At 58.7% G+C, this 13,069-nt stretch overlaps 2 protein-coding genes across 3 annotated transcripts in view; one reads left to right on the forward strand and one right to left on the reverse strand.

Moving 5' to 3' along the window:
* Window positions 1-83: 83 nt before the first annotated feature.
* NDUFAF8 (NADH:ubiquinone oxidoreductase complex assembly factor 8) lies at window positions 84-716 on the forward strand. Its single transcript, XM_056505808.1, has 3 exons — window positions 84-227; window positions 312-422; window positions 502-716. The coding sequence occupies exons 1-3, from the start codon at window positions 105-107 to the stop codon at window positions 520-522; spliced, it is 255 nt and encodes an 84-aa protein (XP_056361783.1). The 5' UTR covers window positions 84-104; the 3' UTR covers window positions 523-716.
* SLC38A10 (solute carrier family 38 member 10) overlaps window positions 711-13,069 on the reverse strand; it is a 30,345-nt gene continuing 17,986 nt past the window's right edge. The window contains exons 11-16 of one of the 2 annotated variants that reach the window (XM_056505806.1): window positions 12,734-12,887; window positions 5,754-5,924; window positions 5,014-5,466; window positions 4,399-4,482; window positions 3,654-3,827; window positions 711-3,402 (exon numbers count right to left, since the gene is read on the reverse strand). In XM_056505806.1, the coding sequence (XP_056361781.1) occupies window positions 2,288-3,402; window positions 3,654-3,827; window positions 4,399-4,482; window positions 5,014-5,466; window positions 5,754-5,924; window positions 12,734-12,887 (2,151 nt within the window). In that variant the 3' untranslated portion in view covers window positions 711-2,287. Of the gene's footprint in view, window positions 3,403-3,653; window positions 3,834-4,398; window positions 4,483-5,013; window positions 5,467-5,753; window positions 5,925-12,733; window positions 12,888-13,069 lie in introns of both variants that reach the window. The other variant, XM_056505805.1, reaches the window with a different exon arrangement.

Genomic DNA, 13,069 nt, shown 5'->3' on the forward strand with positions numbered 1-13,069 from the left:
CCAATCAGAGCCGCCCGCGCTGAATAACCAATCAGAGGGGCGCGGCTCGGGGCGGTGCCGCCCAATAGCAGAACGCGGTGTGTGACGAGCGGGGCGCGCAGCCAATGGCGACCGCCCGGGCATGGCGGCGCCCGTGCGCTGAGGCGATGTCGGGGCGCGGAGTGTGGCTGCGGGCGCGGGCGCGGCTGCGGCGCTTCCCGGCGGCGCTGGCGGCCTGCGGGGACCAGGTGGGGCCGGGGGGCACAGCGGGGGCGGCTCCGGGGTGGGCGGGTCCCGGTGGCTCCCGCTCCCGTCCCGTGTGATTCCCGCAGGCCGCGGCCTACGGGCGGTGCGTGGCGGCGGCGGCGGCGGGACCGGCGGAGCTGCGGCGGGACGCGTGCCTGGAGGAGTTCCAGGCGCTGCGGGAATGCTTCGCCCGGGCGGTACGTGTCCGTCTTTGTCCTAGTCCCCGTCCCACATCCGATCCCGGTCCCTGCCCGCCCTGACCGCGGCTCTTTGCAGGCAAAGGCGGCAACGAAGTGACCCCGGAGCCGCCCCCGCCTGGAGACTCTCGGGGAGCATAAAACCCTCAAGGCCACCGGTTTGTCCTCAAATGACGGAACCTCCCCGGTCCCGGAGCTGCCCAGCCGCTCCGCGGTCTGGAGGAGGTGCAGCCCCAGGCTGGGTGAGGGTCACACATCTATTTTTATTTATTAAAAAAATAATTCAGATCAGAATGCTTCAGCTTATTTTATTGATGAGCTCAGCCCGCGCTCCGGGCTCTCCCGCCCCGGGGGAGCCGTTCCCGGCGGGACAAGGCAGCTGCCAGCCCAGCTCGGGTGCCCACGCCATTCCCAGGAGCAGGAATGTCAGGAGCATCTTTGGTCCCTTCTGTTCACACAGAGAACAACAGACAGGCGGGTCTGAGCCCGCAGCACAGGGGATGAAGGAGCCGATCCGGCTCCCTCTCACTTCAGCAAGGCTGGTTGGATCCAGAGCCCGGATGCGTCTCCCCAGGATCCAGCAGGGATCCATCCCTGCCTCTCGGAGCGGCTCCGGGGCTCCCGGCAGCGCTGCTTGTGCTTGACGACAGCGTTAATGGAGAAGCTCGTTGGGTTCAGGAGGTTTAAGGCCACAGTGTTCCGGGGGATCTTCCCAAAGGACTCCCGAGGTCGCTTCCCTGTCACTCTGGGTTGTGACACCCCGGGAGCACCAGGCAGGGACAGTCCCACCCTATCCCAGCACTGCACATAGACTCGAGGTCGCCAAAGACATTTGGGGATATAAAACCCACCACAGTGATGAGGTCTGAGGACTCCAGGCTGGGAATTCTCAGCCTGTCTAGGGAGAGCTTTGGGATTGAATTCCATACATTCTCAGGTCAGGATGTAAAAACACAAAACCCAAAAAAACCCCAAGGGATGAATCACTGGAAGCCTGAAAGAACACAGAGCTTTTGGTAAAGCTCTTCCTCACTCACCAAACAAATTTCCAGAGGTGGAGCAGGGACCTGTCTGGATGCAGAACAGGGTGGGGGGAGGCTGGGAAGAGCACCCGGAACACAGGAAGAGGTAGGTGGAGCCCTTGGATCCACCTGGCTCTGCCACGTTTTTCCCAAACTACTCACCTCTGGCAGAAGAATCAAGCTGGGTTGGGAAGGGTTGGGGGAAAGTTGAGCTTCTTAATGCACTTTTGAGAGGGGAAGTGGAGCTGTAGAGCACAGAGAGGAGCACCCAGGGAGGGTAGCGGGGGCAGAGCTCTGTGTGATCCCAGTGTGGCCAAGGAATCCCATCCCTGGGAGAGAGGCAGCACAACAGGAGTTGTGCCCGGTTAAGGCAGCGTTTCTACTAAATGAGGTTCCTAAACCACCACTGTGTCCCAAAAAAACGAGGCTCTGCTCCCGATCCAGCACTGGAGCATCTCCTGGTCCTCAGCTCACGGCTTCTCTGGGGTAAAGCCCTTCCCAAGGTGTGGATCCCAGGTCTCCTCAGCACAGCCAGGGCGATGGAGCCCCTCCCTGCTTCTGAGAGGAGCTGGGAGAAGGTTGGAGAAGGCAATTTGATGTGGATGAGATGCTGGAAAAGGTGCTTGGAGCAGCGGCCTGGCAGGGAGCCGAGGTGGGTGGCAGCTCTGGAAGGCAGGGGACAGCAGGAATGTCACTTCCAGTGCCACCATCTCCTCGGCTGCCCGCAGGCACACACTGGGGGTGCTGCTGTGGAACCCCTGGGGCGGTGCTGGCTTCGATCTCTCCATGCCTGAGCAGCACCAGCAAGCCCATCCTTCCCTGTGGAGCACGGCCACAGCCAGGTCACGGGCTCCTGTCCTGTGTCACCTGCTGGATGTGGCGGCTGTGCCCCAGGTGCTGCGCGCCCTCGGCCACCTGGCTGAGCCGCGCCTCCAGCGCGCTGCGCAGGTCGTTCACCTTCACGTCGGGAAGGGGGTTCAGGCCGATCAGGACCCCCCCAGCTCCTGCTGCAGCCGCCTCCTCCTCCTCCCCATCCTCCTCCTGGTCGGGAGGCAGCAGGTCCCGTCTCCTGCGCCGCAGGTCCAGCCCCCCCTGCAGCTTCAGGTCCCGGTTGGGTTTGAGGTCCTGCTGCGGATCCCTGGGAGCGGCCGCTCCGTTCTCGGATTTCGGTGCTGGAGCATCCTGAGGGCTGGGTTTCCTGTCGGCGCCGTTGGAGGGACCCCCACCCGCCCCCCCACGGCCCCGCGGCTCCTCCCGGGGATCCTCCTCCTTCCTGTGCCCGTGGCCAGGCGGCTCCCGCTGCCGCCCGCCCGCCCCCTCGGGCTGCGCCCCTCTCTGCCACTCCCGCTCCCGGGGGTGCTGCTCCCTCCCTGCCACATTCCTGTTACTGGAAGAGTCCGGCAGCACTGCCAGGTCCTTGGGCTCCACCTGACTCAGAGTTTTGGCTTTAAGGTCTGTTCCTGAGTCTCTTTCCAAACTCTTTCCTGCTACTCCCTGAACTTTGGCAGCCCCCGGCTGTTCTCTTTGGATGGGAGCTACAGCTGCTTCCACGGCTTTCAGGAAATTCTTCTTCTGGTGGACATCTCTTCCAGCTTTGGCTTCACGTTCTCCTCCCAAATCCTCTGCCAAGGGCTTTTTCTCCAGGTGGTTTCTGGCTGCTGGAACATGCTGGGCATCCCCGTGGAGGGGATCCCGGTTCTCCACAGGATTCTTAACAGCTCTGTCATTCTCTTGCAGCGGCACCTTCCAGTCCTTGGGAGGAGCCACAGGAATGTCATGCCTGTGCTCGGCCTCTTCCAGCTTCCCCACGATGTCCCTGTGCTGCTCTCTGGAATCGGGGGGCTGCTGGGCTGGGCGCTGCTCTGGCTGCTCCTTCCCAGCCATGTCCCCCTTGGCTCCCAGGCCCTCGTCCTCCCTGCTCCTGGAGAGGGGCACGGCAGGCTCTGGCTGTGCTTCTGCTGCAGGACAAAACCACATGGAAAAGGCTTTTCTCAGCCTTCCCTTCTCCTGCCACCACATTCTGTGAGACACGAGATGAGGCCACACTCATGAGGGAGGATGAACAGAGCTGTGGGTTATCCCTACAGAAATGGCTGTGGGCACTTTGCCATGTGCCAGAGGAACTCAGATCTCTCCCAGCTTGATTTTAGAGGCACTCTGAGCTGTGAGCAGCCTGTGGGGGGGTCCTGCTCCCTGGCCATGTCCTTACCTGGCTTTGGCTTCTCCTCTGCCCCCTCCTCCTGCCGCTGCTGGTGGATCTCCTTGTGCTGCTCCTCGATCACTGCCAGCAGCTTTGCCTGCTGGTCCAGAAGCTGCTTGTGCTGCACCTGCTGCTCCTTGATCACCTGCAGCAGCACATTGTGGTCCAGTAGTTTTGCTGGTCCTGCTTCTGGAAAAGGGGAAAAAGACAGGGGAAATAAAACCCCTGTGACCCACAGCCCTCAGAAATCAAAGCTCTCATCAGCTCTGAATGGCCTGCAAGGGTTCTCCTTGGCAGGAAGATCTGACTCCACAAACCCTGCCAGGAGAGAGAGAAGGAAGCTGGAAGAAGATGGGATGAGAGCAAGGGACCTGCACACAAGTCTAAGCTCAGGCTTCAACTCCTCCTTGCCAGGCAGAGGTTGAAGGGAGGAGCTCAGCCTGAGGAAGGGCTTTAAAGCTCCAGCTCTGATGCCCCAGGGACAGAGCAGCTGGGGCCTTGAGGGGAAGGAGCTTTGTCTGTGATGTGTTCAGGTGTCCCCGTGTGCCCCTGCCCATCCTGCCGGGGCGGTTTCACTCGCTCTGACACCAGGGAGCAGCTGGGCCCAGGTGCCAGCTTGACTCAGGTCCCCAAGTGGCCCTGCCAGGTGTGCCAGAGATGGGACAGGCACCACCTGATGCTATGCAGGGGCTGTGGCCTCAAGACACCGTCCTCCCACAGAGAAGGATCCAGGGAGATCCCCGCACACACTCACCCCCTGCCTTCTCCTGTTTGTCCTCAGTGTTCTGGTTCTCCAGCAGTTCTGCTCTCTCTGGGAGGGGCAGCTCCTGCTTTTCACCTGCAAAGGACCACAGAGCTCTGCTGTCAGTGCAGATGTTCCCTAAAACACCTCACACGTCGTCCCGGCGCCGCTTGCAGCCAACCCGACGGCTGCGAGGGAAGTAATAAACCCAATATTTAACAATCCCATGCCTGGTGGCAGCGAGCCAGCACTAACTACCTCGGCCAATTAACATGCAAGAACAGCTCTAACTGGCTTTTAGACGGGCACTTGGCAATGTGTTCCCTGTCAAGATCTCCCGGCTCCGTGTCCCCGGTGATTTGGGAGCCGTGCAGGAACAGCACGGCACCTGACATTTTGGCGGGTAGGGAACAACTGTTTGACAGCTCTTGCAGTAGCTGTCAAAGCCACCAGATTCCTCCCTTCCCGCAGCAGCTGCCGGAGGGGCTGTGCACACTCACGTGCTCCACTCGTGGAGTTAAAAGGAAGCACCAGGATGGAGATGGGAATGACCAAATTGTCCCGTCCCCAGGGGCATTACAGGCCCAGAGGAGCTTGCTCAGATGAGGTGCCCTGAAAGGAGCTTACCAGGCTCTGCTTCCTTCTCCATGGGCTGTGCAGCCTCCTCTGCTTTCCTGGGGAGCTGGAGCTGTGGCTTGTCTCGTTCAGCAGCCTCAGCAGTGTCCTCATCCAGCACGGCTGCCTGTGCCTTGGCTTCCAGCTTGGCTTCCCCTGGCTGCAGCTCCTTGTAGGGTGGCCTCCCACCCTGCTGCACCGCTGCCTCTGGGACCTTCTCCAGATCTGGGACAGTCACTCCCCGCTGCTGGTTCTCTGCAACCACTTCCTTCCCTTGTTTTGGGCCCGGTGCCTCCTTCTGGGGCTTCAGCCTGGCTGGTTCCTCCAGCAGATGGTCACTGGCTCCTCCAGGAGCCACTTTGTTCTCCTCAGATTCCTCCCGCTCCCGCCCCATGTCCACGACCACCTCATCGTGTGGGACGGGGGGCTCGTGGCGATGAGCTTCCCCCACGGGCACAGCAATCCCTGGGGGACAGGAAGGGTCAGAGGCAGCAGGTTCCCAGTACACCCAGTACACCCAATACACCCAGCTCCATGCTGCCCTTGTCCAGCCCTGCCTTTCTCTCATCTGAGGCCACGTTCCCAACAAGCCTCCAGAGCATTAAACACTAAATCACCTTCAATCTACCAATGCCACCACAGAGGGGGACTGAGAGGAGGGCAGGGAGCAGAGTTCAGGATCTCTATCTCAGAGTCCCACAACACCCAACTCCAGCTCCCACTCCAGCTCCTTTTCCCAGGATCACCTTTACCTTGATCAGGACGGTCCAGCTGCACTTTCTCTTCCACTTTTCCTCTCTCCTCCTCCCTCTTGGGTACCTGCACAGGCACCTTGATTTGTGGCTGCTCCATCTCCTCCTTCTCCTCGGGCACTTTGGGTTTATCACGGTCATCCTCAGGCTCCTCCACCACCGGGTTCTGCTCTGCAAACACAGCATGGGGACAGGGATGAGGTGTGGGATCTGGGAATTGCTGTGTCTGTCTGACCCCCTTCACCCACCCTGCCCAGCTGCTGATTTCCCTCCAGCCTTAGCACAGTGAAGCTGGGGGAGCTTTTGTTCCAGGGTCACCTGGGTGTTTTCCCTGTTGTGGGTTTTTATGAAGCCAGCAGGGAAGTGTGGCCAGGATGGAGCAGGGATGGAGCACTAATGGAGCAGGGATGGAGCTGGGATGGAGCAGGGATGCATCAGGGGATGGAGCAGGGGATACAACAGGAATGGAGCAGGGATGGAGCAGGGGATGCAGCAGGGATGCAGCAGGAATGGAGCAGCGATGCAGCAGGGGATACAACAGGGATGCAGCAGGGATGGAGCAGGGCTGGAGCAGGGATGGAGCTGGGATGCAGCAGGGATGGAGCATGGATGGAGCAGGGATGCAGCAGGGGATACAGCAGGGGATACAGCAGGGATGCAGCAGGGATGCAGCAGGGATGGAGCAGGGATGCAGCAGGAGATACAGCAGGGATGCAGCAGGGATGCAGCAGGGATCCAGCAGGGATGCAGCAGGAATGGAGCAGGGATCCAGCAGGGATCCAGCAGGGGATACAGCAGGGATGCAGCAGGGGATACAGCAGGGATGCAGCAGGGATGCAGCAGGGGATTGTGCAGGGGATGGAGCAGGGATGGAGCAGGGATGCAGCAGGGATGGAGCAGGAATGGAGCAGGGATGCAGCAGGGGATACAGCAGGGATGCAGCAGGGATGCAGCAGGGATCCAGCAGGGATGCAGCAGGGATGCAGCAGGGATGGAGCAGGAATGGAGCAGCGATGCAGCAGGAATGGAGCAGGGATGGAGCAGGGGATGGAGCAGGGGATGCAGCAGGGATCCAGCAGGGATCCAGCAGGGATGCAGCAGGGATCCAGCAGGGATGCAGCAGGGATGGAGCAGCAATGCAGCAGGGATGCAGCAGGGGATCCAGCAGGGATGCAGCAGGGATGGAGCAGGGATGGAGCAGGGATGCAGCAGGGATCCAGCAGGGGATACAGCAGGGATGGAGCAGCAATGCAGCAGGGATGCAGCAGGGGATCCAGCAGGGATGCAGCAGAGATCCAGCAGGGATGCAGCAGGGATGCAGCAGGGATCCAGCAGGGGATGGAGCCGCGATGGAGCCGGCTGCTGCTGCGAGCCAGTGCCACCAGATGGTAGCATCCCCCCGGCTCCCTGTCCCAGACCCCCGGCTCCGGGAGAGACCGAGCTGCAATCCAGACCCGGATCCTCCAGCATGGGAACAGACAGAGCAGCAATCCAGCCCTGAACTCCCCAGCACCAGAACCTGAGCCCAGCTCCCGCCCTCCTGCTGCTGTTTGCTCCTTTATTTTCATTTTTTCTCTCCTTTTAGTGCCCAGGTTTTCCCACAGCCCTTCAGATGCCTCTTGCAGGAGGGGTGGGGAGGTTTCTTTTTCCCGCAGAAGTTTTGAGGAGGGGGATTAAACAGGCATTAATAAAGGGAAACTCCTGAGGGAGACAGGGGAGTTTCCCCCCACCTTGCCCTCAAAGAGATTGAATGTTTTTGGAAGACACATCCCAGTCAAACCAGTCACCGTGTTCAGCATTGGTACAACCAGCGTGTTCCACATGGAATCCTTTGCACATTCCAAGGGATGGGAAGGGTCCCTTCCACCCCCAGTGTGGCAGAAAACCCACACAGGGAGTGAACTCTTCCTTTGGAGAGCAGCAGAGAAGGAAATGGAATTGTTTCCCAGCAGTGAAGTTGTTCTGCAGATTTTTTTCCATCCAACAAACTCTTAAAAAAAAAAATCTATCTTCTGTAACAAAAAAAAATTCCCAACTCTTCCCCCCTTCGCCCTCCCCCGTGTGATTTCCTTTGGGGAATTAATTCTATAAACATCTTTCCATTTTCTCCTCCCCCTCCACAGAGCTGGTGCGATTTATTACGAGATGAACTCATGGGAAAGAAGGGATTGCCACAACTTCAGCTGCGTGGGCCTTGCCTGAGCTGGGGAGGGGGGGAACAACAAAAATTCACAAAAAATTAAGTACAAACTCCTGGCCCAGAGGGATCTGTGCCAGCAGGACCTTGAGCCTCTCCAGAAACCCGGACTGCAGCCCAGAGCTCCACACCCAGAGGAGGGACGTGCGTGGGGCTGGCCGGCGTTCCACGTTCCTCCGCTTCGGGAATGATGGTGGGAGGGGAAAAGGACTTGGATTTTCTGAGAAATTTGAGTCTAGTACCCAAGGGTCCCCCCTCTCCATTGAGGGACTTCCCAGGGTTCAGCAAGTCAGGGCAGGACACTCCTTCTTTTGAGGACAAACTGGGCTGCAGGAACCAGTGCCCAGCCCTGGCCAGGGGCCCTGGGAAGCGGGAGGCCGAGGCCGGGGAGGCTGCGGATGTTCCCAGCTCAATCCTGGCCTCCATGCAAGAAATTATTTACTCTATTGGAGGAAAGTTTCTTGTTAATTGGTTCGTGGAGGCGGGAGATGGCTCTGGTCAGAGGATCCAGAGAAACCCAGCACAGGCAGGGCTGTTCCCACAGTGGATGGAGGCAGCGAGATGATGTTCAAGGGGAAATAAAAAGGAAGAGAGGAGGAAATAAGAAGGAAGATGGGGGGAAGCTTTCCGTGCCAGCAGGAACCAGAGGAGTTAAACCCAGCAGTTGCCCTGCCCAGAGCAGCAGGTGAACCCCCCGAGGGCCCAGGGCAGCCCGAGGGGCTGGGGGAGGCCCCGCTCTGCTCCGGGAGTGTCCCTGGCAGCTTCCATCATAAATCAGGCAGAGGCACGTTCCCTGCTCTGCAAACAATGCAGGAAAAGCCCAAAACACAAACAAAACACAAACCCAAAAGTCTCCATGCCGCAATAAGGCCAAGCTGCCTCTAAGCCATCATTTGCTCAGCGGGAGACAAAATTAAGTTCATCATCAGGGCGTGAATTAACAACCTCTCAGGCTGCCTGGAAATCCATCCGGGGCTCCGGGTGCTTTGCAGGGAAGAGTTCTGCTGGGGCTCTGCCTGTCTCCTTGCCCTCCAGGTCCCTTTGGAGCATCTTCCAGTAACGCTGCTCCTCGTCACGTTTTATGAGCGGCCTTGGACTTTACAGGCAAGGCCTGAGAGGCTGTAAAAGCTTTTTGGCTCCCAAGGAGAGGCCAGGGTGTGAGGCAGCACCGAGAGGTTTCGCTCTGACCCCCGGCTCTGCGGCAGCTCTGCTCACACGGGGGGAAGCCGGGGCGTCCTGCAGCTGATTTGTGTGTGTGCGTGCCTGGGTGTGTTGTGGTTTGGCAACAGCCTCTCCAGGCTGCCATAAAATTTCATGATTAGCAACCTAAAAGCTTCCCTTCTTCCCCCCGCTCCTGGTTGGGATCGTTGCAATGGTCCCAGGCAGGCACTAAATCCCTCCTCACACGCTTTTCCAGGCTGAAATGTTCCTCCACAGCCCCTGCCCTGGGCAGAGGCAGCAGGATGGACCCCGCTGTGCTCGCCCCCAATCCAGGCAGAGCCTTAGGGAGAGCACAGGGAGCTCTGGGACACCCCACCCTGCCCAGGGCATCACCCCAGGGCTGACCAGGGACACGGGGTTCAGGACCTGCTGGTGCCAGTGCAGCTCCAGATCTGCTGAAATTCCTTCATCGCATGATATGGAGCAAGATCCAGGAGCTGCTGCCAAGGAAAACGGAGCCAAACAAGCGGGGCAGAGGGCGGGGGGCAAATGCTGCCCCCGGAGCAGGGCAGGGCCAGCCCCTCCCCGGGGAGCCCCCAGCCCAGCTGCGCCTCCAGCAGCCCTCCCTCCCCCCGAAACGGGTCCAGATTTCACAAGGTTATGGAATGGCATCCCTGAAATTAGTTCACAGTTGTCTCCTGACGCACCAGCAGTAAAAACCAACCCAAATTACCAGAGGCTGCTGGTTCCTTTTCTGTGTCACAGGCACTATTAAAAGCTCGCTCGCACAAAGCACCAGGGAGAGCCGTGGTGGAGCCAAGCTGTTCCTGCAGCTAAGCAGGATGCAGGAGCCACGTTCCACACATCTCCAGGGCTGGGAATGCCGGCAGGGACCCAGCCTGGCTCGGGCAGGTTGCTCTTGGGGGGCAAAGCACACGGATGGAGGATGCAGGGATGCTGCATGCCAAACACAACCCCAAAATTTGCCCCAATCCACGTAACACAGCTCACCCCATCCCCCAGGACAGCGGGATGGCCGGAGCACAGTGCCCAGCACACCGGGAAAAGGGCTCTTGCACAAGGAGCCTGAATCAGGGCTTTGTTACCCAACATTGCACAACGCCAGGGAGAAAGATGAAGCAGCAACGATCAAGTAAGGAGCTGAAAAATATTACAAAATCTTAATCCCCCCCGAGACCCTCGAGGGTGCTTTAAATACGGAGAGAAATTGCCTAATTAGCTTTTTTTTCTTTTGCCTTTTTTTTTTTTTTTTTTAAATGGATAATTGCCTTCCTGAGCTTTCAGAGGCAGCTTAGCAACCTTTTAACAGAGGCGCAGCCACGGCAGGACGGGGCTGGAAGGGGTTTTATCCCTTTCCCGAAGAGCTGCTGACAGTAAAACCTCCAGCACCACAGGCTGGGGCTGTAATGGGCACTTGGGTGTCGTTAGGAAAAACACGATTGCGAGGCCGCTGGTCAATACGTGTTCACATAAAAGGCCAATGTTCTAATATTCATAATCCCCGGGCCCACGGGGCAGGGCTTTAATGAAAGTCTCTCCAGTTCTGGGCTCCACAACATCAAAGAGGCCAATAAAACTCCTCTCACACGCTGACAGGCGGGGAAGGCAGCGCTGGGGAAAGGCCCTGTGGTTTGCCTTGGATGGGGCAGCACGGGAAAGGGCACTGAGCAAAGATGTGCCCAGGGAAGGGGCTGAGCAGCCTCTGAGACAGAGGCACAGATGCACCTTGTGCCTGGAAGTAGGTCTGGAAGAATCCTGCATGCAGGAAAAGGGCTGGGAGCAGCACCCTGCAGCCAGGGCAGGAGCCTGGAGCAGCACCCTGCAGCCAGGGCAGGAGCCTGGAGCAGCACCCTGCAGCCAGGGAAGGGGCACAAGGCACGCTGTGCCCTGGGGAAGGGGCTGAGCACCCAGCAGCAGCGCCCAGGGAGAAGCTGTGGGATCCTGCTGCAGCCCTGAGGGCGGAATTCGGCCCATCCGGAGGGCACCCAGGTGGCCCAGCCCGCATCCTGCGCCCCTGCAAGGACAGGATGCAGCTGCTGCAGCGCGTTCCAGGCTCCTGCTCTGCAAAACAAGGCGGGTGGGGACGAGGGGGAGCCGCGGCGGGGGATGAAGGGCACCATTTAACGCCTCTCATTGCTAGTCAAGCCGACATCCTGCGGAGGCACAGCGAGGCACAGATCCAAGGAATCGCACTCTCCCGGGGCAGCCCCACGTCCACCCTGCAGGTCCTTGTCCCTTGTCCTCCTCGCTGGGGACGGAGCCCCCACTGGCAGAGGGAGCTCAGGGGACGGCTGAGCTTTCCCTTGGAACTGCACGGCTCCTCCCTGGGAAGTTTATGACCCGGGAGCACTAAACCCGCCTTCCCCCCGGGTGGGGTTATTTAACCCAGCAGCACTCAGAGCTGCTGCCGGCGGGCAGGGGATCGCTGGGGTGATCAGAGCCTGGCATCCCGCTCCAGCGCCCGGCCTCACGCCGAGAACGGGAGAGGATTCAGCAAACTCCGGCCGACACACCGTGTTTTATGGGATTTTTTATTTTCCCAGTCAGAACACGTGTCATTAGCGATTCCTCCTGAAAGGAGCAGCTGTTCTTTGGCCATTACTGCTCCAAAATTAACCAAGACGGAAGAATTCAATCGCATCCCCCCTCCAGGCCCTGCTGAGGGCTCCATTAAGGGATTGGGAGCGTTTTTTGCTCGGAGTTCACCGGCATCTGCATGCCCAGGGAAGGCACACACAGCCTTGAGTAAGCCACGAGTAAAGCACAAGTAAACTCCACCACAGAGCAACCCCAGAGTGAATGTTATCGGCAGCAGCACCGGTGTGGGAGACGCTCCAAGCTGCCGGGCAGGAACCCAGCCAAGAACCAGGAGGGAGGATAATCTCCACAAGAGCCAGCCCCTTTCTCCCTTCCGCTCTCAATCTCTGCGAGGATATTTCAAGGCCTCCAAAGAACAAAAAAAAATAAAAAAAAGAAAGCCCCGCAGGAGCAGAAGGAAGCAGAACTGAAGCGAAGGAACAGGACGCAGGGCCGAGGGGTCAGGCGGCACCTGCGCGCCACGGCCGCGCTCCGGAGCAGCTGGGAAAGGGAGGAGCGGCCGTAATTCCATCAGCAAACAAATAATAAATAACGAGAACTGGTAAACAAAGCTGAGGCATAATCACAGACTTTGTCAGAGAGAAAGCCGAGTCCAAATTTATACCCTCGGCGCCAAAAAAAAAAAGAGGCAGTTCACATAAATTTCGCTACCTTGGAGGGTGATGGATGGCTCGGGGTGGCAGAGGGGAGAACAGTCCTGCTGGGCCAGGTGGGCACTGTGCTCACCCCAAACAGTGATCCCTGCTCTGTCCCTCCAGGCCTCAACCACACCTTTCCCTTCCCAAAAGAACAACTCCCACAAAGCACCATGGGAGGTCACAGCAGCTTTTCCAGCAGACAAATGTGCAGCTTTTCTTCGGAAAAGGTCCCAGGAAGCTGGGAAGATGCACAGAGCTGCCTGGAAATGACCCTGCTTCAGCCACACTAAAAAAAAAAAAACAACAACCCTTCTCCTTCTTTTTAAGAGGTGAAGCTGGGAAACCCAACTCCAGCAAGCACATACCTGGAAGTTTGATCGAATCGTGGTCAATTCTGTTCTCTTCTCTGTCCAGGTGCTCCAAACCCATTGCTTCTGTCCTCACAGGGGTGTCCTTGGTAGCAGACAGGGTGGTGTAGGTGCTGATCACCAGCATTCCCAGCCCAATCCACAGGATAATCTGCACAGAGTGCCAGAAGGAGAGTGAGCACAGGAAATCCAAGGGGACTGCTCCCCATGGCATTCCCACAGTGCTTCCAGAGAATTCCAAGCTCAGCAGAGTGTTAGGGAGAGAAGAGAAATGTCAGAGATGAACAGGAAAACCAGTTGCTTCTGGCTGAGGTTTGTATTTGGGTGCAGAGC

Source organism: Oenanthe melanoleuca, chromosome 18 (genome assembly GCF_029582105.1).
Source record: "Oenanthe melanoleuca isolate GR-GAL-2019-014 chromosome 18, OMel1.0, whole genome shotgun sequence".
Taxonomy (NCBI): Eukaryota; Metazoa; Chordata; class Aves; order Passeriformes; family Muscicapidae; genus Oenanthe; species Oenanthe melanoleuca.

Coding starts and splice junctions, on each gene's coding strand:
- NDUFAF8 (XM_056505808.1), top strand. CDS start 105: ATGGCGACCGCCCGGGCATGGCGGCGCCCGTGCGCTGAGGCGATGTCG. Junction 228..311: donor TGGCGGCCTGCGGGGACCAG/GTGGGGCCGGGG, acceptor TGATTCCCGCAG/GCCGCGGCCTACGGGCGGTG. Junction 423..501: donor GGGAATGCTTCGCCCGGGCG/GTACGTGTCCGT, acceptor GGCTCTTTGCAG/GCAAAGGCGGCAACGAAGTG.